The 24,848-nt window shown below is 36.3% G+C and overlaps 1 protein-coding gene across 1 annotated transcript; it reads right to left on the reverse strand.

Annotated features, from left to right (window-relative positions):
• Positions 1–3,036: 3,036 nt before the first annotated feature.
• On the reverse strand, positions 3,037–22,627 carry LOC148951124 (uncharacterized). Its single transcript, XM_089090154.1, has 6 exons — positions 22,446–22,627; positions 13,617–13,773; positions 12,661–12,786; positions 6,606–6,870; positions 5,043–5,236; positions 3,037–3,282 (listed from the first exon to the last, which is right to left on the reverse strand). Exons 1-6 carry the CDS (start codon positions 22,589–22,591, stop codon positions 3,052–3,054), a joined length of 1,119 nt encoding a protein of 372 aa, XP_088946280.1. The 5' UTR covers positions 22,592–22,627; the 3' UTR covers positions 3,037–3,051.
• Between the last annotated feature and the right edge of the window lie 2,221 nt (positions 22,628–24,848).

Raw genomic sequence — 24,848 nt, forward strand, 5'->3', positions numbered from 1 at the left:
TGACATTCAAGAGTAAAACAAACTTGGCCTCTGGGCATGACGCTTGACGCCAGAACACTCAATAAGGAAACCCTGATTGCTTCTAAAAACATATTTTATCATGGTGAGGAATGTTCTTCAGACACATTTTGACAAAGTAGATTCTTTAGACAAGGTGTATTTTTTTTTCCAGAAATCGATTAACAATTAACTCTCCTGGTCTACTAGTACACGAAACGTCCTCTGAAGATACATTAGCGCTCTCTCTTTACACAATCACCGATTAATCATTAACGTTTAATGCCTCTGGCTTTCGCTCACGTTTTGAGAGAGGTTAAGTCCTTTACCATATTTTAGTCTTTTTCCTTGTTGACTCTATCGCTGTTATGGACCAGAACTTATAGATTTCAAGAGGTGCTTAGAAAAATTCAAGATATCGATTCATAACCATATTAGCACCTAACAGTATACTGATGGAGATAGCAGTGACTAGGAGGAATTGTACATGCAGCTGAAGCAACAAATTGATAATATTCCAGGTAGAAATAAGGTTTTACTAGAGGACTTAAATACCCAGAGCCGTTCTGGCTAAGTGGACGCGCGCTGGGCTGGGAATCCGTGAATTCGGGTTCGTTCCCTGGTGTGGTCAGTTTCTTAGTTTGGGACGCGGGTCAGTGGTGTGACCCTGTAAGCTTAGCCAGAGTCAACCCAGCTCTAAATGGGTACCTGGAAAAATCTGGGGAAGGTAAAACAGGAAGGGTGTGCGAAAGCACAGGATGGCTGGCCCCCAGCCCCCCATTGCACTTCCTGGCTGAAGGGCCACGAAACGGAGATCAGCACCGCCGGTTTGGACCTTAAGGGTCTAGTGCCGCATCCTTTACCTCCTTTTACCTTTACTTAAATACCCAGGTTGGCGCAAATAGGCATTAGGGAAGGGTGTCCATAGGCATTAGGTCCATTTGGCATCAGGGAAAAAATACTCATGCGTTAAAGAGGCCAAACTGATCGATTATTTTACTGTCAATCAAAGAATTGTATGATCAAAACTCTAGGGCATACTATGTAAGTCCTGTTGCTGTCGTTAATGAGCATTCTCATCTAGTAGTTTTTAGTGTTAATTTAAAGCTAAATTTAAGGTAAATCTTTTTAAGGTTAATTTAAGGTAATTGATCACTCGGTAGATATGACGTTGATAGACGTCAAGATGACCATTAAAGAGGAAAGTTTCAAGAACAGTTGGATATGGAATTTAGAACGAATTTTTAGTCTAGAATTTTTAATGCAGAATGTTAACGGTATGGATTTCGAAAATTTTGTGAAGTAGTATGAGTTTTATGGAAGAAAATTAAAACCAAAAATAGCTGTATATGTAAGTGACAAAGCTTTGACTTTTGCAGAAGAGGGAAGAGTTTTGTATTAGAAGTTGCTCATTGAACTAGAAGAAATAAAGTGAACTAAAGGAGACATGAAAGAATGAATTAAGGAGATATGAGATGTGGCATTGTGGCTACTTCAATTACGATTCATTGCAAGGAACGTGATAAGACTGAAGTAATGATTGCAGAGTTTTGCTAGGTTTTGGTGAGAAACCGATTGCTTAACCGTTATATACTTATTATTGAAAATGATTTTAAAGGTATTAGACTAATATAATTTCATATTCTATTGTACTGGCTATGTCATATCGAGTGCTCTTCCTAAATAAGAGGTAAGCTTACAATTTGTGTCTTACAGCATAATTTTTTTGCATTGTATTTGATAATCCCCCCCCCCTCGGATTTCAAAAAATACCTTTTTTTTATTTTCATTGAAACATACTTGTTTGTGAATCTTCCTGGAAAAAACTAAAAGAAAAAATCCCCCCCCCCTCTCTATTTGAAATGCATTTTGCCTGCCCCAGAATATATTTCCGTGAATTGACGCCAATGATGACATGCGTGTTCTTGCGTTTTAAATATACTGATAAATATGATACGCCTTGCTATTGTCTTTAAAATATCCTAGGCACAATGGATGTTGTAATCCATTCCAATAACCCACTCTTTATGCTAAAATTGAATTTTTCTGCCAATAGTTCGAGAACTAATCCATCATAATACAAATTGACATGACTGCAGTTGAACATTACAATATAGATTTCTAACGTCTGAAATTCTATGAGAAATATCTGAATTTCTATATTCTCTGAATTTCTATAACGTCTGAATTTCTCTGAATTTCGTATGAATTTCTAACGTCTCGTGTGAACCAACCGTGGATGAAATTCTCTTAAATAGTTTCACCAGGAAGGGACTTTTTGATTCTGCTAATTTTGTTACCTCTCCTCTTTCCGCCATAAAATTTTCTTGGGGGATGAAAAAAAATGACATTTTCATTGAAGGATAAATAAAGATGGATAAAAAAAATGACATCTAAGTTATGATTTAGAAGAAGCCTTAAGATTAAAGGATAGGAACTCCCATTTATCAACATTGAGAGAAAATTTTATGGCGGAAAGAGGAGAGGTAACAAAATTAGCAGAATCACAAGGTCCCTTCCCATTGAAACTATTTAAGAGAATTTCATCCACGGTTGGTTGACACGAGACGTTAGAAATTAATACGAAATTCAGAGAATATAGAAATTCGGATATTCCTCATAGAAATTCAGATGTTAGACATCTATATTGTAATGTTCAACTGCAGTCATGTCAATTTTCATTTTGATGGATTAGTTCTCGAACTATTGGCGGAAAAATTCATTTTTAGCATAAAGAGTGAGTTATCGGAATGGGTTACAGCACCCATTGTGCCTAGGATAAATATATTCGTTTTAAGATTTTACGTCACTCTTATCTTTCGGTCGAAATTAAAATATTATTTCGTTTAAATGTTTCTGAAGATGCGTTTTTGACAACTGTTATACGAAACTGTATTATCAACTATCATTCCATCATCAAAAGGGACTGCAAGCTCCCATCATTTAAAGTATTTGCAGCAGAGCTATAGATGGAAGAGCACATGCTCTATGTGTAGGTATCCCTAATCTTACATACTTCTTATATAGGCAAGAGGAATGTAAAACTGAAGACAGCTAACATTTGTAAGAGAACAAACGGAATTGAAGATCAAGTATCTTAAATTTAAAGTAAAAAGATTTGGAAGGGATATGAGAGGAAAATCTAACCTTGCCAGCATATTCATGTCTGTGTTTTTCTAATAATTTTTCAATTGCTCTGACTTTTTGAACTAAACCCTTTGTATAATCAACTCTATCAACGCTTATAATCAGTTTCGTGTCTTTTTCATCTTTCTGACCATTTACCTAAAAAGAAAAAAAACCTTTTAAATGATATAATTCAACAGTAAACACAGAAGAAACAATCTGCAAGTATCATATGGGCTAGTGAATGTAACAAGACAATACTACTCTCTCTCTTTATTTAAAATGAATCAGAATCGTAATCATTGGCTAAAACTAAAAAATATCGGACCAAAGAAATCGACAGTTAAACCAAGCACAGCTTGAAGAATTCAATATTTTGCTGTTTTTTTCGATCCGCAAATTAGACGTTGTTCCATTGGCATAAGGTTCCATTCCGTTGCAGACAATTCCATGTTCGGTGACCAACACTTTTCGATTTTAAAATACAGTATATCACTCACAAAAATGACTTATCTGACATATATATATATATATATATACATATATATATATATATATATATATATATATATATATATATATATATATATATATATATATATATATATATATATATATATATATATGTCAGATATATATATAAATATATATATGTATATACATATACATAGCTCATTGGCTTTTAGTAATAGAAATGATAGGTGTTTCCCACTTGAAACAGCGATACATTCAGGCTTAAAACCTATATATTCAATTTTGGAGTTTTTGACGGAAAAACTTAAATAAATAATTTCATTAAAAAAAAGAGAATGAAAACCAAAAAGTGCGAATTAGTGCAGCTATTCAATCCCATTGGAGGTTGGATAGATGCTACACTGCTAGATTTAGCCTAGTAATAGTGCGACCCAAGATATGTCGGTTGCACTACTACTTGTTAATTCTCACAATTATGAAATAAGAATAATTTTTATTTCTAGAGTATTATATGGTCTCAAAAAAGAGAAGCACTGGTATATAGGTATAGCTCTTGATTTAGGTATTTTCAAAGAACACACTGCCTTTCCATAACAGTTCAAATGGGGATAAATCTTTTATTAGACAGTGATAAACAATGATAAAAATTATGATTATTTCGATCAAATTCACGGCGACTGTCATCAGCAGATAGTTTATCTGCTGATGATGGTCACTGTTACTGTTATTGCACTGACTTATTTATTTGACCTAGCTGACAGCTGTGGAAAAGTTACCAAATGAATCAGTATTTCACTCTAATCATTATAGAAACACATCATCCCACTGCAAAAAAGCAGTTTTAATCTTAAACTTGAGATTTGCTTTAACAGCCTTCAGTCCCTTTAAAAATGAAGCTCAAGACATAAATACATATATCAAGTAAAATCATCAATACTCTAGAAAAAAAGGAGCTAAAATGCATACCCATCTGCATACCCATCTGCATGAGAATATGAGTCGGTATTAGGGCAGATCAAGCCGCAAAAGATGAATCAAAGTTCATAATTGGTGAATACAACTTGCTAAGACTTCTTCACGACGTAATGTCCAAACTTGATTAAGACTAAGAATAATGACAGTTGCGCAATTTTAAGACTGATGTTAGCCTCTTCCTTTCCAGTAGCCTGGCTGCTCCTTGTCCTGGCTCATCGGAAGTGTCGGTTTCCGACAAATATATGTAATTGGGAAGATAGTCGGATCATGATTACTCTGCTCGGCAATGGGTTCGTTTCAAACCAGCTGCGGATGAATCAAAATCCGTTAGAACCTTCGAGGGTGGATATGATTACATTCTATGGAGGTATTTTTCCTTTGTTAATAGAAGTTATAGACCAACTAACTGAATTAATTTAGAAAACCTTATACTTAGTAATATTTGTTCGTAAAAACTAGAATTTAATTACCTTCGGTGCATTTTTTGCACATTCTTCGAACTTGTCAAAAGGAATTCCAATTGGTAAAGTCCTGACACGAACGACCCGGGATCCAATTTCAACTGTTTTGTTGTCAAAGTCAACCCGACATCCGAGTTTCCGTAGACATGATTCAAGAAAATTGTGACTGTATAGGTCAATATGAAATCCAATAACATCACAAGCTAAAACATGAAACAGATGTTCAATTAATTTGAAGAGTTTACACTGTTTGCTTATTTGTGACGTTCAAAGGCCAAATCGAACAATTTTGCTTCGATTTTTTAGAGTTAGCTTCAAAATGTATCATTGGGTCTCAAACGTGTTAGTATATAATATGATACCTTATATTAAGGATTAGTACCCTAAACTACAAAAAAAAAATGATCTCAGCAGATTTTATAATTTTTTCAGAAGCCAACGTTACTAATTCTATGCCAAAATGTATTTACACATTCTTATGAACACACAAATACGCTTGTTTTGACAAACTATTCAACCTTAGCAACTTTGGAAGAACTTGAATTAAAATCCTGTTCAAGAGAGAGGGGGGGGGGGGTAAAAGTTAATGTAATAATTATAGAGGTATTAGTTTGTTCCAGGAAGTAAGCGAATTACATAGTATAATGGAATAAAAATTATTATCCTTGGTTGAAGGACTTAAAATATTGGCAATAAACTTGTGATCTGTAGGAGTTCTGTGAAATATCTAGAGGTCATTTTAGACGAAGTTGTTCCTCTGAGCATATTGAGTGCATTCGTTCAAAGTTGGCAAAAAATACTGTTCTACGAAAATTGAAGGAATTTTTCCCATGCGTGTTTTAAGGCTATAGTATTTTTCATTACTCCAATCAATATTTTACACATTTGAATAAGGCTGTAAACCTCAAAAACGAGAATGTTACATTTGCCACAAAGAAAATCCAACAATTCCAAATTGTTCTTGTAAGTTTTCTTTCTTTCTTAAATAATTCAACTTTAGTCGGTTCCTTGGGAGTCTAAAGCTGTTGCCTAGGAGTTGACTAATATTAATGTGTGAGGACTGAGAAAGATGAAGCAAATCAAGTCTCATTTTCTTTTCAATAGACAGATTTTAGGTTGGTAGTCTATTAGTCTCCTCGCGACCACTTAAATTACTTTTTTCAGCGAACCAGCTATGTGTTTATGCTTATGTCCGCAGCTTCTAGAGACCCATTAAAGAATCGAGGGGTAGAAGTGTGGTTCAATCCCACTTTCTAGGGCTATAAAGGGAGAAAGGTTGAGATGGCTAGGGCATGTTCTGTGGATTAAGGATGACAGATTGCCGAAGATTGTCCTTTTCGGCCTACCGTCTAGGGCTAAACGGAAAGCAGGTCGTCCGCGGTTGGGGTGGGAGGATGTCATAAAGAAATATTTAAGAGAAAATGGGAACTTCCTGGGAGTGTAAAGAGGGAGGTTATGAATAGATTGGGATGGAGATGAAGCGTGCGTAGCTGTGTTGGCCTCAGATGGCTTGGTGCTGCGGTGATTTGTTAGTAGTAGTAGCAGTATAGTAGTTAAGAAGAGTAAACATACCGAGCATTCCATACAAAATCTCTTCACTTCCTTCCAGCGTATTTAGCATATCATAGGAAGGGAAAGGAATATGTAGGAAAAATCCAAGTTTACACGACAGATCTTCATCTTCAGCCAATTCACGTATTCTTGCTGGGCAAAGCAGGAGTTGATAATCATGAATCCAAACAATTGGTATTTCTTCATCCACCAATATAACTTCTTGCTGATACCGCAGGGCTTCTACTGTCTTTTCTGCGAAATAATCGTTCACTTTTTGGTAAGTCTAAACAATAAACAAGCGTTAATACAAATCAGCTACCTTCCATATATCGGTAATATTACTTGAAGAATTGTGTTAAAAAATGGTTTGAGTCTACTTTTGACATGTTTGAATCACACAAAGGCATTCAATTAAACAGAATTCTTCCAGAATTCTGCTCGCTTTGTCTTTAAAAATAGGGTTTGCTTTACAAGCAAATAATGCTGGAGTACATTTTTTAGCAACGTTCGCACAAGCAAAAACACACATACATAAAAAAAAAAGAAAAAAAATCAATCTTTTTCGATTAGTCAGAATATACATTGCTCTTGCGATGCTTCCACAATCTTGCAAACATCTTTTTGCAAAGACAGAGCAAGGATAACTTTAATACGCTATTATGAGACAGGCATACATAGAGGAATATATTTCATTGGAGAAAATGGGGGAAGTAATTTCTTGGGGTGGAGGGGATTCTAAATCGCGTATGAAAGCCAAATTGTTTAGAAAAACAAAGTATATCTTGCAATTAACAGGGTAAATAGTGCCTAGATGCCGAGCATAACGGGATAATTTAGCTAATAATAGAGGTGCATGCTGGTCAATGCTTTTAAGATGCATTTTTACCACACAAATGTAAAGTATTTAACATCAATTCGAGAAGCATTTCCGGGTATCTCATTTCTTAGTTAGTTGGGCATTTATGCGTCAACGATAGCGGTCCAGGGGGGGAGCTCTTGGGACTAAATCTAGTCGTGGGAAAGGGGTCGTTCCCAGGGCTGGAACTTCCGTTCCAGGAAAGTTACATTCTTCGCTCATTTCGAAAGGCAGTCCATCTCTCGCCTTCGTCGTAGTTAGTTGTTCTTGTGCTACCTTATTTTCTCTATGTGTATTCTCACGTTATTTAATAAAGACCATGTACCAACGTTTATCGTCTATCTTTGGAATTTAAGTAAACCATCACATCTGCCAGGATAAAAAGGCATATAAACAAAGAACTAAATAGAGGTTTACAGAGTGGTGGCAAGCGGTTAAAACTAGTGGAGCATATATCACTAGTGGAAAACCTCCAAGTGACATTTGAGTGACCGTTATAAGTATTTACGACATCTTATGCTAAATACTGGCAACATATTGAAGAGTATTTCGCCCGCTACTAGACTGTGATATTGAGCTGCAAATACTACAAAAGACTGATTAATAAGACATCGAAACGTTACGAGCTATTGAACTTTCTTCTTTTCAAAGCGCCTTCTTGAGAAACACTTTCTTTTAAATGAACATTTTGAAATAGGCTGTTACACAATGCCTAATATGGATTCCCTCGCGATAGCTTCTACCTACTAATTAAAATTTCTACAACTGAGAGTCTCCGGTTGATTTCTACCTTCACTTAGCCATTCTACGGTTGATGGTTTATTTTACCTGATTTTATACAGTCGACGTGTGATCTACATTTGACAGTTTCCAACCAAAATTTAACATTTTGAATTCGATAATCGAAAATTAATTCTCATTTGTGACTACATTTGACGCTAGTGATTTAATTGAAACCAACTACAATTGGATTTGGAAAGGACTATCTTTCGTAAGTGATTTACCACGACTAAACAACCCAGTAAATTTTATTATACCCTTGTTGTTAGAAGTGAAGTTATTGCCCAAAATTTAGCGTCCGTAATTAAAGAACGGTGTTTAAAACAAATATTTAAATTTTTAGAATAACTGCTTTTCAAATTTTAATCTCAATATGTCAGTTTTTATTCCTATTCTCGATCCGGCGGAAACTGGATATAACAAAAAGGTTGCTTTTGATTTTGTAAAACAGTGGAGGGGAAATGGCATATTTCCACCTCTTTTATTTGACCCAAATGATCCTGATTTCGATCAAGATGAACTTTTTGATTACCTTCAAAAGATCAAGACATGGGTCCCAACAAACCCTCCAACTCCCCTGAGCACCACCCCAATTAATCCTCCAATAGAACAGCTTCAACAGTCCCAAGTAATAAGATTGCTAATTGACCCTCTTTCAGTAATAACGCCACTCACAAAGGCAGAAAGCGGAAAAATAATTTAGTTTGTTTCGCAGTTACAAAAATTTCAGTTGTTGTTAAATTGGTCTGATTCAAAAGCCTTACAGACCACGTCGCTTTTGGCCCATGGAGTGTTTCGCCCCTTTTTTGAGGATCTGGATCCTTGGATTACAAATTTGTCAAGTTTAAAACGTGAATTACTTGTAGCATATGCCCCAGGCAAAACAGTAGGCAAAATGGTTGCAGAGTTTCTAGGCGCGATTCAATTTAAGGATGAAAGGGTATATCTGTTCTATAGAAGGATGCAAAAATTAGGAAGGTCATTTAGGGTGTCCTTAGAAGCCAGGGATGATGGTGTAGTTCTTGGAAGATTTGCTCTAAATTTATTCAAGGAGTGGATCAGACCGTCATACAAACGGTATTTGTTAGAGAATAGTGCAGAATTTTTTTTTTGTTTAATTGATGCGTATAAGATTGCAATATAATATGAACAGATAGAACAGATAGTGGGGAAAGGAGACACGTCTTCTTTTTCCGATGAATTTCTTTTTGCGCTGACGAGGGTGAAATTTGGACTCAATGATAATGAGAAGGCACTGCGAGATGGTACTGAGTCCTCGCAGGGCGGTTTGGCTACCCAGGAAAAGGGAGCTGGTTTTGAGGTCCCGTGGGATGGTACTGATGCCTCACGGGATGGGTTTTTTTGTTGCACTGCGAGATGGTACTGATTCCTCTCAGGGGGGTTTGGCTACCCAGGAAAAGGGAGCTGGTTTTAAGGTCTCGTGGGAAGGTACTGATGCCTCACGGGATGGTTTTTTTTGATGTACTGCGAGATGGTACTGAGTCCTCGCTGGGGGGTTGGGCTACCCAGGAAAAGGGAGCGGGTTTTAAGGTCCCGTGGGTTGGTACGTATGCCTCTAGGGTGGGTTTTTTTTTGTTGCACTGCGAGATGGTCCAGAGTCCTCGCCGGGCGGTTTGGCGAACCAGGAAAAGGGAGCTGGTTTTGAGGTCCTGTGGGCTGAGGTTGATGCCTCACGGGATGGTTTTTTTTTGTTGCACTGTGAGATGGTACTGATTCCTCGCAGGGCGGTTTGGCTACCCAGGGAGAGGGAGATGGTTGTAATATCTCGCGAGATGAGGTTGATGCCTCACGGGATGGTTTTAATGCGTAGCGCTAATAGTTATGTAGAGATATCAACAGTAGTACTGCCATTTGTCGAACCACAAGTTAGTAGAGAAAAACCAAATAGGTCAAAACCGAGGCGTTCCGCAGCAATAAAACCCCAAGGATTGTATTGGAAATAATATCTTAACGTCATTGCAGCATGGTAAGCCAATAAAACTACAATGGTTTACATATATCTATTCCATTATTTATAAGTTTATGCAATTTCATTTATTTGTCGCCGGTATTTTCAGGATTAATTAGCCTTTCTCGGTCATTCCTTTTGCCCTAATTCAAACTTTATGCATAATCCCAACTTTCCTTGTCCTCATCAAATTCAGGGGTATGGGGAAAAAGTCTATTTTAAAGTATACAGATAAAAGTGAAATGTTAAAATATCCAGTTTCCGACTACGGTTGTTAGTGTGGTTCGCTTATACTATGTAAGTTTTTACTTATGCAAGTATTGTGTAGTGTTTATATTATGTAATTGTTTACTAGTTTATGCTGTAGAATGTTAGTAGGCGAGAAGTGAATAATTTGGGAAGGGAATGTTTTGAATTCAATTAAAGTTTGGGGGTTTAATGAGAAGGGGATAAACCAAATTTGGAAAATTTAACTTAAAACAGGGGGGAGAATCTGTAACGTATTTAACATCAATTCGAGAAGAATTTCCGGGTATCTCATTTCTTAGTTAGTTGGGCATTTATGCGTCAACGATAGCGGTCCAGGGGGGAGCTCTTGGGACTAAAGCTAGTCGTGGGAAAGGGGTCGTTTTCAGGCCTGGAACTTCCGTTCCAGGAAAGGTACATTCTTGGCTCATTTCTAAAGGCAGCCCATCTTTTGCCTTCGTCGTAGTTAGTTGTTCTTGTGCTACCTTATTTTCTCTATGTGTATTCTCACGTTATTTAATAAAGACCATGTACCAACGTTTATCGTCTATCTTTGGAATTTACGTAAACCATCACATCTGCCAGGATAAAAAGGCATATAAACAAAGAACTTAAATAGAGGTTTACACAAATATATGTCTAAATTTTAATCACTATACAAACATTTTAGTAAAAAAAGATAATGAAAGTAAAAGAGCAAAGTAAAAGAAAGTCAAGTAAAAGAAGTTAAAAGAAGTGACTGCTCTAGAACGAAGAGTTTAAATGACTGAGCCTGTTTACATAATGTAAATGTATGTATCAAATGGATATAATGGTGTGTAGCCAATAATATATATAAGCTACATATACTCAAGTCTAGCTTATAGAGAAAATATTAAAAGTTGTAGTATTTACATCCCTCTATACTTTTTTTTAAAGTATGTATACATACCTTTACACAGACTTAAACACACTTAATAGTAAGCTTACTTAAAAGTAAGCTTTGAAACGCACTTAACAGAGTGTACTAACTTAAGACACTCAAACATACTTAGACACAGACGCAGATATCGGTGCTTGCATTATAATTAGACTTGGATTACTTTTACTATTCAAACAAGTGTACTCTTAAGTAGGCTTCCTTCCCTCGATACTTCGAAGGGACATGAAAAAGTAGAAGCAGAAGGATGCATATTTAAGAAAAATACTTCGAAAATATTATTTAGAGATACACTCTATAGTGTACATTTGGTAGGTGGATTTCGGAAGGCGTTGAAGAAAATATGTGGAAGAATATTTTCCACATTTTTGTGGATATTTGTGTGGAACCAGTCTCACATCCGCCCCCCCCCTTCTTTAAGTGCCCGTTTCCTAAAAAAATCTTTTTAAATGCCTATTTTTCTTTGTGGCTCTTTATACGGAGCACACACCCACAGTTCTTTGCATCTTGGCTTAGCAACTATAGAATTGCTAAAAACCAAAGATGTTCTTTCCTTTTTTTGCTCTTTAGTAGTTCACTTTGAATCCTAAAACTTATGAAATATAAAGATAATTGAAAAAGGATGCATAAGGCATAGGGTAGTATCTTTAAGGGAGAGAGCTAAAAATCAATACACACGAAAAAAAAAAGGTGAACAAAATTTCATGGGGGACATATCCCAGAGAAGGCACTGGGCCCCTGAGGTTTCAATATTCTATAAGTAGGCTACTTTAGTAAGGCATGTCCAAAGAAAATTGTTTACCGATCATATTATTTATCATATTGATCTATAAGAGAGTATCCACTTTGTTGGCTAAAAACCTAATTATCTTCATCGAAAAATTTGTATTTTGGAACACCAGTCAAAAGCGCCATTGTCATATGGGACACTTCCACCAGAATTAAACCCTCAGAAGGCCACATTTAAACTTCTTTTAGGAATTTTAACACATTCATACGATAGAAACAAATTGCCTAGATCAGTAAAATGTTGCAAGTTAGTGCAAATTATGTACAAATGAAAGCATTTTTTGGGGAGGGGCTAAAATTTATGATGAGGGAAAGCTTATAAAAGCCGAAAAACAAGGAAGCATACGGATATAGGGAAAACAAAATCTCTCGGGAGTCGGTAGGTACAAATACACCCCGGTTCTCTTTTATGTGCACCTTGATCCGATTCTCGTAATAAAAAGTGCCATAGAAAACAGCAATAGCTAGTCTAGTCACATTTACTTGTCCGTTTAACAATGAATTTTGAACGTACCTGCCATGACTTCCTATCATAACTAATTTTGCACGAAAATGAATGAAATAATGGCCATAGTGTTCCGTTGCAAAATCCGTTATAAAATTCTTCGAAGTCATTCTCAGGGATATTAACTGGTATAACCTAAAACAAAAAATTCAAGTTACTAATCATTTAAATTCCCTAACTTCTGTGTTTTATCGATCAAAATCAAGAATACTCAAGAATAAAGGCATATCGCTCTAAAGAGGTGTTTTTATTGAAGATAATACTGAATACCCTTAACTATTAAAGAAGCCGATTCACCTTACACGGAGTGATCGTAGGTGCAGAAAACCCTATTTTTACTCCATATTATGTATCAGTGCTCTGAATTACTGATGCATAAGCGATGTGTATTTGAACCAAAGGAGCGTGGCCCACAGGACCTCGACAAATGGTGTCTACTACTACTATTGATACTAATAATAACTCATTAGGCCCGTTTTTTAGCACTAAGATCTTACATCTAAGATCTTACATCTTTCTGCAAAGATTATCGTTTTTTAACTCATCTTTGTTCTAAGATCTTACAGCTCACAGATGTTAGCAAAAAGTGTGAAGACCGCCACTGTTTTACCATATAGAACAATGATGAGAGAACTTTGATGATCTACTCATCATTGTTCTCACATTCTCAGACCGCTGATCAGAGCAGAATAATGAAAGACGTTTGCACAAAAACAGCCAAAGATGTAAGATCTTTGTTCAAAGATTTCACTTTTAAGCGTTTTCTGACAAAAGATGTAAGATCTTAGCACATTGATGAGTGAAAAAACAGGCCTATTGCAGCACAAAGCCCACTGAGACCAACACAGCATGTAGTCATGTCAGTTTCTTGGCTATATTTGTTTCAAGGGTCACCACCCCTTGATGGGGCTCCAGGTGCGGCATTATTCGCCAACGCTCATGCAATATTTATTATCATAATTTACCTGGTTAGATTTTAGGCCAGCTGTCGGTGATTTGTCATCATCACTTGCCTCGGGAACTTTTTCGTGACCTCCTAAATCAAACAGTCCAGACCAACCTATCCACTTGCCATTGCACTTGCTGACCACTGGTGCTACTGCTGTCACCAATCCTCCAGCGCTGAAAATAAGTTATCATTTTCTATAAAACATCAGCAATCATCAACAATTGATTATTCAATCAATAAATATCTTTATTGCCCGAAAAAACACACAAGGGTTCAATACGGAGTAGATGAAGAAAACAAAAGAAAGAAGAACACACTCACAAAATAAAAACTATACTACCGAGCAGGGCCGTATCCAGGATTTTTGTTCAGGGGGGGTTTTACTAATTTTTGACTTTTTTTTTTTGGGGGGGGGGGGTTTGATAATTTTTTACTAAGTTTTAGAATAATTTTACTTATTTTTACCTAGGTTTTACTAATTTTCTACTTATTTTAGAGTCGGTCAAAAATTTCGGGGGGGGGGGGGGTTCAAACCGGGCAACCCCCCTGGATACGGCCTTGCTACCGAGAATAGATTCAAATATTTCTACTAAAACATAGCAGGATGGAGGCTGTTTGTCCTATCAAGCCTAGAAAAATAGTGACCGCGACGTTGCTCAGCCATGGTTAGTGGCTCAGTAAACCCATATGCTGATACTAGATTTTTATTTAGTCCATTGGGGTATGTACAAAAGACAGTTCACGAAACGAAAATCTATGGATCTAATAGTCTTTTCTATTAGTAGCCGTTAATTTATTCAAAAATAGAGTCAATGCCAGGACATGGGGCATCGCAAAAGAGTTGTACACAGGGGCGAGAATATACTTGCTATAGCAAACTTTACAGCAAACAAGCACACAAAACGCTTTTCTAAGTTTCTCACTTAGATGAAAGATAAGGAGTGCCCTTGTCGTTTTTACACTATCCTCTATCGGAGGACCGAGGTACTTAATACAAGCAGATAACTGAAACCTATGATTTCCTAACTGTACGAATCCTACATCACCAACAGATTTGCCGAAAGTAAGGACCTCGCTCTTCGAAGCATTAAAATTGAGACCAATTTCGGCATGCTCCTTACTAAGCACAGAAAAATTCTCCTCGACAGACGATACAGTTCTACTTAAATTCAGGATGTCGTCAGCGTAATTGTGTATGGAAAGGTCCAAACCTCTAAAAACAAAACTAATTCTAGCCTTTTTCTGGGGTGCAACCACACTATTATTATATAATGGTGGCGAAGTTACACCACCCTGGCGGATTCCTTTCCAAACTCGAATTACGGCTTTACATATTACGTAACCATGATGAGTAGGTACTTTCACGACAATACATAATCTCGCATGCACATTTTTAAATACCCGCACAACTGAACGATTGAGACTTCGCTGCTGCGCACTATACAGCAAATGGGAATGCACACTAGAATCGAAAGAACGAGACATCATGAGCCACAAGGACGAGAAACTCGGCATTATTCTCTATATTCATCAGAACGTTGGCAAGTATATAATGCACGTGTTCCCGACTTTAGCCTTCCTTAAATTCAATTGATTTAGAACTGACTTTTTGAGCAGCTTTCACATCGTGCAACAGGGATGATGCGTCAATTGCATAAAAACGAGGTTTTCATGGCTTACTTATCTCTCAATGCACGACAAATATGAATAGAAGTGACAACTTGGGTATACTTAGGGAATGTGGCGGAATGATCAATGAGCCAAACTCAAAGGCGCTACTGCTGGACAAGCCTCTTTTCTAAGCTTCATATTCAGTGTAACATACTTTACTTGTGAAAGAAAAGCAAGATTTTGGGTCTCCTCAGCCAATCCCAAATTTTAGATAAAAATCAGCTTCGATCATGCATTAAAACTCGCAGCACGCCTGCTAGAATATGCAGATATTCGTCTTTCCAGCTCATGAGAAAATTGTATCACAATTCCGCATTTCGCATATGGTGAGAATCAAGCATTACACACAGTTTAAACAAAGAAAAGCAAGAATAGCTGGAATATAAGTGCTTTGAATTTAAGCAGAGAATCGGGGACTACAGAGCAAACCAAATTTACATATGAGGTACAAAACAACACCTCACCAGACAAAATACGAATTTTTAATAATTTCTTAACACATTGATTTTCTCCTGCAAATGTAATTTAGATGTACAAAAAAGAGCAAGTGTAAAAGCTTCTTAATATTGCACGGATATGCATACCCTACTCGGGGCAATCAGTTTAAAAAGAAATATATAAACTGGAATCCCTCAAATATAAATTATGCTACAAGTATTCATACGTGCGGAAACGCGAATACTTTCAGGTTTTTTTGTCATGGTATCTTCAGGGAGTGTCATTATTTTGAAAGGAACATTGACTATTTTATAACGAAAATTCACTGAATAAGGAATTTTATGAAGGTCCTTGGAAGTTCCTATACATGTAGAAAGGGAGAAGGGAAATAATAATCCTTACTCCACGAGACACGTCCAAAGGCCCTGACAATATGAAAATTTACTAAACTAAATATAGTTCCGACATCTCTTGAAATCCGCACAAGATAGGTGCATCTTTGTCACGTACATAAGACCCTAAGTGGTATGTCATTATCGCTATCTTTAAGAATTTACGAATAGGAAACTTAACTATTTCCATAAAAATGAAATAAATAAATGACATTTGTTCACTAAGTAGTTGTTTTTTTTCAATCGGCTTTTTCTTAACTTTTCACTTAGTAAAAGTTAGGGGGGAGGGGCAGAGTTAGAGGGAGAACTGTAAACCTCCGGGCAAGGATGCTCAACCACAGAGATTAAAACGGCACCCTTGTTATGCTTCCCAGCCTTTCCACTCCAGAAATGGCACCGAAAATTGCCGTACGGCATTATGGGACTTTACAAAGGGCTTATAAAGACAAAATTGTTCAATTCACTAGCTTTTAATTAAGTAGCTACAGGCAAAGACGAATCAATAGAAAAATCTTAGGGAGGCCCAGCGTGAAAAGGTCACCAATAATTGACCAAAATGACAAGTTTATTTAAAAAAAGGATACTTGTGTGATATAGCGACCACACTTTGTAACCTGAGCGACCACACTCAAGAAGTGAAGTTCAGTTAATCATATGACAAAATATGATAAAATATAATACTTTAGTAACAAAATTATGGAAACTACAACAGAGAATTATGGAATGTAGGCCGCCCAGAACGCATATATTAAATACCTCACCTAGCCAACTCTATATAAAAATAACTTAATTTATTTTCTGCCCGCTTTACAAATGGAGACAAATAAGCGGAGTAAAAAGAAAAGAAGAAAAAAACACTCAGCAACAAGTACAAAATATTTACACTAACTTACAATTGCAGTGCAAGAGGAGTTAGAGGTGCGTCAGCAAGAAATTGCATATATCAAATATTTAATGACAATATACCCTAATAGTAGTTTATCTCACTCAGGGTAAGCTGATTATCTCCGAGTGTACATAGAAAACCAGTTTTAGCCTATTACAGATCAAGAACAAAGTGTGGTCGCTATATCATATAAGTACCAAAAAAAGAGTAAAAAAGGAAAAAATGAAATGAGGGCACCAAAGAAATCTAGGGAGGGGCCCTTTCTGGCAGGGTCCTTCCCCTGGATCCACTCCTGGTGCAAGAGATAGTAGCTTTTAATTTAGTCAATAAACATCTCTCTGGGATAGCCCGCTAACCATAGTATAAAAAATTCAAACTTAACTATATAATGCTAGCAATTATAGCAAAATGTATCTTTTACTTAAGGTTAAATACCTTTAATCTGCTTGCAAGTCGCTCCGATAGCCTCGCAGTATAATGTTTAATATTTATACTGTAGCAAAAGCACCCCAAATCTCAAGTTTTCAAACTCCGCCCAGCCACTATCTAGCTATTGAACCTCCAAGGGTCTTTTAATTTCAAACTTGACAGTAATTGCTTGCAGTGAAAAAGAAAAAAAAAACTATTTCCTCGTTTTTCAAGATTGAGGCTAAGAATCTTCTGTTTAGGGTTTTAGACTATTAAATTTTTTTATTCTTTTAGAATTTGCCTTTCCCGGCATTTTGACCCTCTTCGGGCAAAAATTAAGGTCTTGTGACATAAAATGATAGAAAATACTACTCTGCCAAATGAGGGGCATATTGTCAAAAGGAGGGGCTCAAAACCTTTTGTCTAGAGTTTTAGACTATGAACAATTGATTAGCCCTCTGAGAATTCATATGGGATTTTGATCCTCATTTGACAAAAACTGATGTTTTGTGGCACAAAATAGCAGAAAACACCGCTCTGATTTTGCACAATCTCATAGACTACTAAAAAAAACATTAAAAACGGTTATTTCTTTTCAAGTGTGTCATCCTCTATCTTTTTAGGATGACTGATTAGATACGATCCCCCCTGGGAAAAAAAAACAGAAAAAAAGGAAAATACCGCATGACACCAAACATAGCATTTTTCTTTGTCATTTCTGGAGTAGAGGGGTTGCTAAATGACAATTGTACCATTGTAATATCCATGGTCGAAAACCCAAAAGCAGAGGTTTACAACAGGCGCTCTTGCATACTCCCCCTCAAGCCACCTTAATATCTGAAAACTGGAAACGACTCTTTAAAAAAACTGCCTGATGAAAAATATCAGTCACTTATTTTCATTTCCACGCAAATAATTAAATTTTTTATGTGCAAATTCACAAAGACACCGATAACAACAAACCCCTCGGACTCTCCATTCATGTGACAAAGAAGCACACATCCTTTAGCAAATTTCAGGGGAGATAAGAATTATAACATATATTTAATGCTCTATACAATAAATTACAATTTTTATTGCGTATATTTACAGAATTAAAAACGACCAAAAAATAAATTTAAAAAAAAGAAAGTTTTTTACGAGAGTAAAGAGCAAAGTTGAAACTCAGTATGATTAAAACTTATTGCTTAAGATGTATCTACATAATTATATCAAATAAACAGAGTAGAGACATTATTTAAAAGCATGTAGAATTCTGTAAAATAGCAGCTTACTGATAACTGAGCTTGCTCGAGGTTTTTAGAGTATTATAATTGTATGCTAAAATCTATCGATATCATAGTCGGATAGATGAGTCTTATATTTTCTGCATGCTACGTATAAAACTTTCTGCTTTTAACAGAACATATTCAATTCAATTCAAACTTTTCATTTCCTCCGAATACGAAGAGTGAAAAAAAAAAAAAAAAAAGTGTTTCTTTTTTGGACAATTTTTGTGTTCAATAAAATACTAGTTTTTAAAATTCGACAGATACTGGAAAATAAACAAGTCAGTTTATTTGGTACTTCTGTACTATCTGTAACACACGCGAAAAGCGAAGTTTGGTTAATGCTAATGAAATAAAACAAAATAGGATGAAAATATGATAGTTTAGAAACACATTTCGGCTATATATTTGCACGTTAGGGGGGGGGGTGCATAAAATATGTTAAATACATAACCTAACCGCTATAGATAAATGGGTACTGGTGCATTATAACGACACTTGTAAAGAAGTCAATTTTAGGTAAAGCTAATGAAATAAAATAAAATAGGATGTATATATAATAGTTTAGAAACAAATTTGGGCTATATATTTGCACATTTGGGGGTGGGGGGGGGATAGCATAGCATAAATTAAATACGTAACCTAACCTAACCTAGGTACCTTCCCCCCCTCTAACCCCAAAAAAACAACTGTTTAAATATCGTAAACACAATGAAAACTACGCTTTGCATTCCATTTCTCAATAACGGTCTCTTGAAAATAACCTGTCTGGCGGGTTTCGCCTCTCATTAGTATTTAAAAGTGTCGCTATTATGCACCAGTAACGATAAATGATTGCAAAGCGTTGTTTCTCAATGAGTTTACAATATTTAAACGATTGTTTTTTGGGGTTTAGGGGGGAAAAAGGTACCTAGGTTAGGTTGGGTTACGTATTTAATATATGCTATGCTTTATGCCCCACCCCTTAATGTGCAAATATATAGCCCAAATTTGTTTCTAAACTATTATATATTCATCATATTTTATTTTATTTCATTAGCATTAACCAAACTTGACTTCTTCGCGGTGTCCGCATAATGCGCCAGTACCTTATTATGCAACTATTTTGAAAGTTCTGTGTACGAAACAAAGAACTAGATAACTATGTTAAAAAAAATAGTTGTGAGTTGTGAGATGTATTTTTTATAATGTGGGTTGCGAAACACTTTTAAACTTCATACAGGGTCACAAAACTTTGGTAAGCGCTGGTATAGCATAAATACGATACTTAGAAATATACACAGAACTCGAGGTAAATTCTTAAAATATAAAGTCAGAGAGGAAGTTTGATTCCAGGAAAATTAATTTAAGCTGCAGCTTTCAGAAAAATAATACATCTATTTGTTTAGAATAAAAACCTAGCCAGTCCAGAAATGAAGCTGCCCCTAGGTTGGAAAAGTGAATTCATAGGAACAACAACCTTAGAAACTATTTTTAACCGTCGCCTTATTTTTGTATTTAGTTTGAAAAATCCAAAACTATCTGAAATTTAAGATTTCTAGATATTACTTCCTCAAGCGCATAAGAAATTATTGAAAATAGATAATATAGAGCGCAACATCAGGTTAAAGATTCTGTTTATTTGGGTGTTAAGTTTAGTGCATTAATGGGGGTGTCTAGGCATTTAGATGATTAAATAAAAAAAACAAATTTTTTTAACTGAAAGTAAGGAACGACATTAAAACTTAAAACGAACAGAAATTATTCCGAATATGAAAGGGGCTGTCCCCTCTTCAACGCCTCGCTCTTTACGCTAATTTTTTTTTTAATGTATTAAAAAATAAAGTTTTGAGACAGAGTCAAACTTTAGCGTAAAGAGAACGTTGAGGAGGGGACAGTCCCTTTCATATACGGGATAATTTCTGTTCGTTTTAAGTTTTAATGTCGCTCCTTACTTTCAATTAAAAAAAAAATTTTTTTTTTAATTTAATTTCTTAAAATTTTTGAATTAATGCAGCTTTGATTTTGGGGCACCGTACATGAATAATTAAAACGAAATTTGCATATTAATTTTACTTTTTCGGCTAAATGGCTTTGTCGAAAATTTTTTCTGACGTAACTTACGAATTAACTTACATAACGAACTTCTATATTCGTATGTTTTTATTACGTATATTAGTGAGTTCGCCCCCTAGTTAATACCTCGCTCTTTACGCTAAAGTTTGAATTCTATTCGAATCACAAACCCCTGAATCACAAAGGGCGGTTAATTAGAATAGATAGCTCTTTTTAAAGTACTAAAAAAACTTTAGAGTAAAGAGCGAGGTATTGAGAAGGGGGCGAACCCCTCATATAAGTAATAATTTCTGTTTGTTTTAAGTTTTGATGTTGCTCCTTACTTTCAGTTGAAAGAACTTGTTTTTTTTTATTTAATTTCTGGTCGATTTTTAAATAATGCTGGGAAATCCGGCACCCCCTTCATAGAAATTTCCCTTTCCCTAAGGAAAGATCCTCCCCGGTAACCCTGCTCCTCTGACCCCCCACCAGAAGAAAATCCCTCCTGAAAACGTCTGTATACTTCCCATTAACCAATACTAAATGTAAACAATGGGCAAAGTTCATGACTTGCAGCCCTTTCTGGGGGATTAAGTCATCCTCAAAGACATATTTATTAGATTTTCGACTATACTGAACAAAACAGTTATCTTAAAATTTTGATCGGGTGACTTCGGGAAAAAATGAGCGTGAGAGGGGCCAAGTTGCCCTTCAATTTTTGAGTCACTTAAAAGGGCACTACAACTTTTAATTTCCGTTCGAATGAGCCTTCTCACGATATTCTAAGACTACTGGGTCGGTACGATAACCCCTGTGGAATAAAAAAACAACAACAAATAAACCCGCATTCTTGATTTTTCATCTGGCAAAAAATACAAAATTCCATAGTTTTGCAGATGCAGCTCGAAACCTCAATTGTAGTGTTTTATGGTATGCTGAATTTGATGGTGTGATTTTTAATTAAGTTCTATGACTTTTAGGAGTTGTTCCCCTTTGTTTAAAATAAGAAAAAATTTCTCAGGCCCGTAACTTTTGATCGGTAAAAGACTCAAGAAAAATGAATCACATTTTCAGAACTAATACAGAAAAAAAACTGATAACTGTCAAGTAGGTGAATTTCTAAGACTTAGAAATCAGAAGAGGGTTAACATGGAAGCCTGGCCAAGGGCGGATCCAGGACCTTTTTTAGGGGGGGGGGGGCAAAATAGGTTGACCGATAAACTTGCGTTAGGAGCAAGTTTAATTAACGCAAAATTGTGTTAATTAAGTAAATTACACGGGAGAGCAAGCCCCCCCCCCGCGTTCCGCCACTGAGCCTGGTAATACCTTTCGAAAGTATTTTTTTGGTCCTAGATTCATTACTGAAAGTTTCATTTTCCTAACCTAACCCCTTTCCAAGATAGCAAAAAGTAGCTAAACTAGAATTTTACCATTGTAATTTATTAGCCTAATAATATTTTTAACTAATCATAGAACAAGCTATCTAAACATCCATGTTGTACTTTCATTTCACAACTGATGACCTACGCCACGAACATTAGGGGTGGGGGTTCATAAAGTCTCCACCCTTCAGAATGTTTAGAATTCATTGCCTGTTTCATATAACCGTTTTTGGTGACTTCTCCCCCACCCCTGCTGAGATAGCGCCCTCTCAAATTAAATTCCCGTGTACATGCATGGCTGAAATTTGATTTTTTTTTTTTTTAAAGACTTATAGATCTAAATGTCACTCAAACAAAGGCACATACCTGTGAGATCGCTGAAGAACACCATTCGAACCTCGCTTTAGAACAAAAGGAAGTCGGTTCGAGACAACAATAAGAGAACTATTTCCTTCCTGTGCCGGGTTATTAAAACTTAGGGCTCGCTCCAGTTTCTCTCCAAGAGGTGCCATATTCACAGTCTGTATGTTGAATTCAAAATGAAGAATTTCAAAGGGTACTCGGGTATACTAATCAACGTTGTTGACTTATTCATTCTCAATTCTCGTAACTAATAACAATATTTGACGGAATTTAGACATATCTGACCAAAGAAAGTTATAATTTTCTTTCGTAATGGAATTGTAACATAACAATAATTAACATTGTAATTAATAAAGCTAAAATAGAGCCTGTTCCGAAAACCCTTTTAGCTATCAAACGGTAAGCACAAAAAAGTCAGTTCCTTTCTTCTCTTGCAAAAAATAGTGTCACTAACTGTAGGTGGTATATTATTTTTCTTTATGGGGGGGGGAGGGGTGGGGTCAACTACATTACAAGATACAGAAACTGCGACATATGCAAAAATAGATAAAACAGCAGGGGATTGCTAGGTGGAACTTTGCCAGCAGACCCCCTTCTTTATACATATTGTTATGATAAGAGTATTTGTAATACATTTGTAAAAAACAGCAAAAAATAAGTAAGTGATCGGTGGCATCCATAGATGGGTTGCCATGTTATACTCCAGAATACGTAGAAAAAATATTGCAGCGTGAGCAATTTTACCATTAAACGGATTAAGTTAAACCAGAAGAGATCTTTTCTGTAATTTAGCACCCGTTTTCCACCGAATAACACTCTTGGGTATAGACCCAGAACAGCCCCTCCTCTGGGGCTGTCAACTGATCAAGTATTATTTAAAATTAAACAAACGTTATTCACAGGGGCTATTCTGCAGAATTATTTTTATTTGGGGGGGGGGGACAAGAGGGCTCTATATTCGTATAGTCAGGGGGCATGGGATATATAGTAATTTTTTATCCAGATTATTGGGAGGGGCAACTGCTCCCTTGCCCCCTTCCAAACAACAACCCTGGTTATTCACATTCTAGACTGGGACGAAGACTCAAATAAATTTCGCTATCTTTACTGTGAGTTGCACGAGCCCTGAGTTTTCATTTCACTAATGCAGAGAGTACTTTAGGAGGGGGGGGGGGGGTTGAACGAACCAGGTCACTCCCAAATCTTATGATCTTTAAAATTTAATTTTAACGCAATTCATGCAATTTTGCGGTTACGATAAACACTTCTAAAAATAAAATAAAAGAATAATAAAAATACTAAAGGCACTACGCCATGGGCACCCATATGGGGGGGGGGGCAGGGCTGAATGATGCTACCTTATTTTTATATTTTTGTTCTGAGATTTCTATTATAAATCATTAAAAGTGCCAATTAGATTAGGTTTGCCCCCCCCCCGGGCCGTCAGCGTCTGGGCGCCCATGCACTATGCATCTAAAATTTGGGGTATGGCCTATTCTATTTTCTTTCGTGTTAGTATTTAAGGGTGCTTGGTTTTAAAATGGTTGAAATGAAGGTGATAATGTTTAGGGAAGGGGCAGTTTAAGAAGAGGAGCATCTAAGCCATCTACCATTAGTTCTTTCATTTTTAATATCCCAGCTAGGTGTGCAAAAATTGTAAATTTTTAAGGCTACTTTTATTCATAAAAAGATTAAGGCTGATTTTGTCATGCTAAATTTGCAGTGTAGTTTAATGTTTTTATTTTTGCCCCTAGAGAACTCTTTGTCTATGTGACAAAGTTGCACATAACTCATGTGAAAGTTTAAGGGAAGTAGGAAGTAAAACCTATATTCAAAGCTCTATTTTAACAAAAACCCTTGTTTATTTCTTTAGTTTCATCGCCTAAGGTGGACACGAATCTTTTGGTCACTTTATTCAGTTTATTTGGAAAAAGTGTAGCCTAGTAAACGACACAGCATTCGCACGGGATTCTGGTATATGGATAGTTCTTCTGGGCTTGGTTTGTTTTGACGGGCGTTTTCGGGCTGAAAAACCTCTTCCTAGCTAATTTATCTACTATGGGCGGCCTCCCCGTAGTAGCATAATATTTGTAGGCATGAATATATAATGAGTCAGAGGCAATAGGCTTGAGACTGTCTGTGCAGGATTTCGAATCTTGTTGATAGAAGAGCATCGCCAAGTGCTGAAAACCAACTTTGTGACAAAGATGGCCCAGGATTGCACAAAGCCTTAATTCATACGGGAGGTCCCAGGAACTTCTTGCTGTCCGGTTCTAACCCGGCTTAAGCGCTTCGGTGTAACCTTGACAAGATATGTTATCCTGTCCTGCACTGGTATCGGGGATCATTGATTTTCCTGAGCCCATAAAAGTTTCAATGACTTAAAGAACATGAAAATTGGAACTT

This window comes from Artemia sp. Qi Xiang Cuo, chromosome 6 (assembly GCF_049724085.1).
Source record: "Artemia sp. Qi Xiang Cuo chromosome 6, ASM4972408v1, whole genome shotgun sequence".
NCBI classification, from domain to species: Eukaryota; Metazoa; Arthropoda; class Branchiopoda; order Anostraca; family Artemiidae; genus Artemia; species Artemia sp. Qi Xiang Cuo.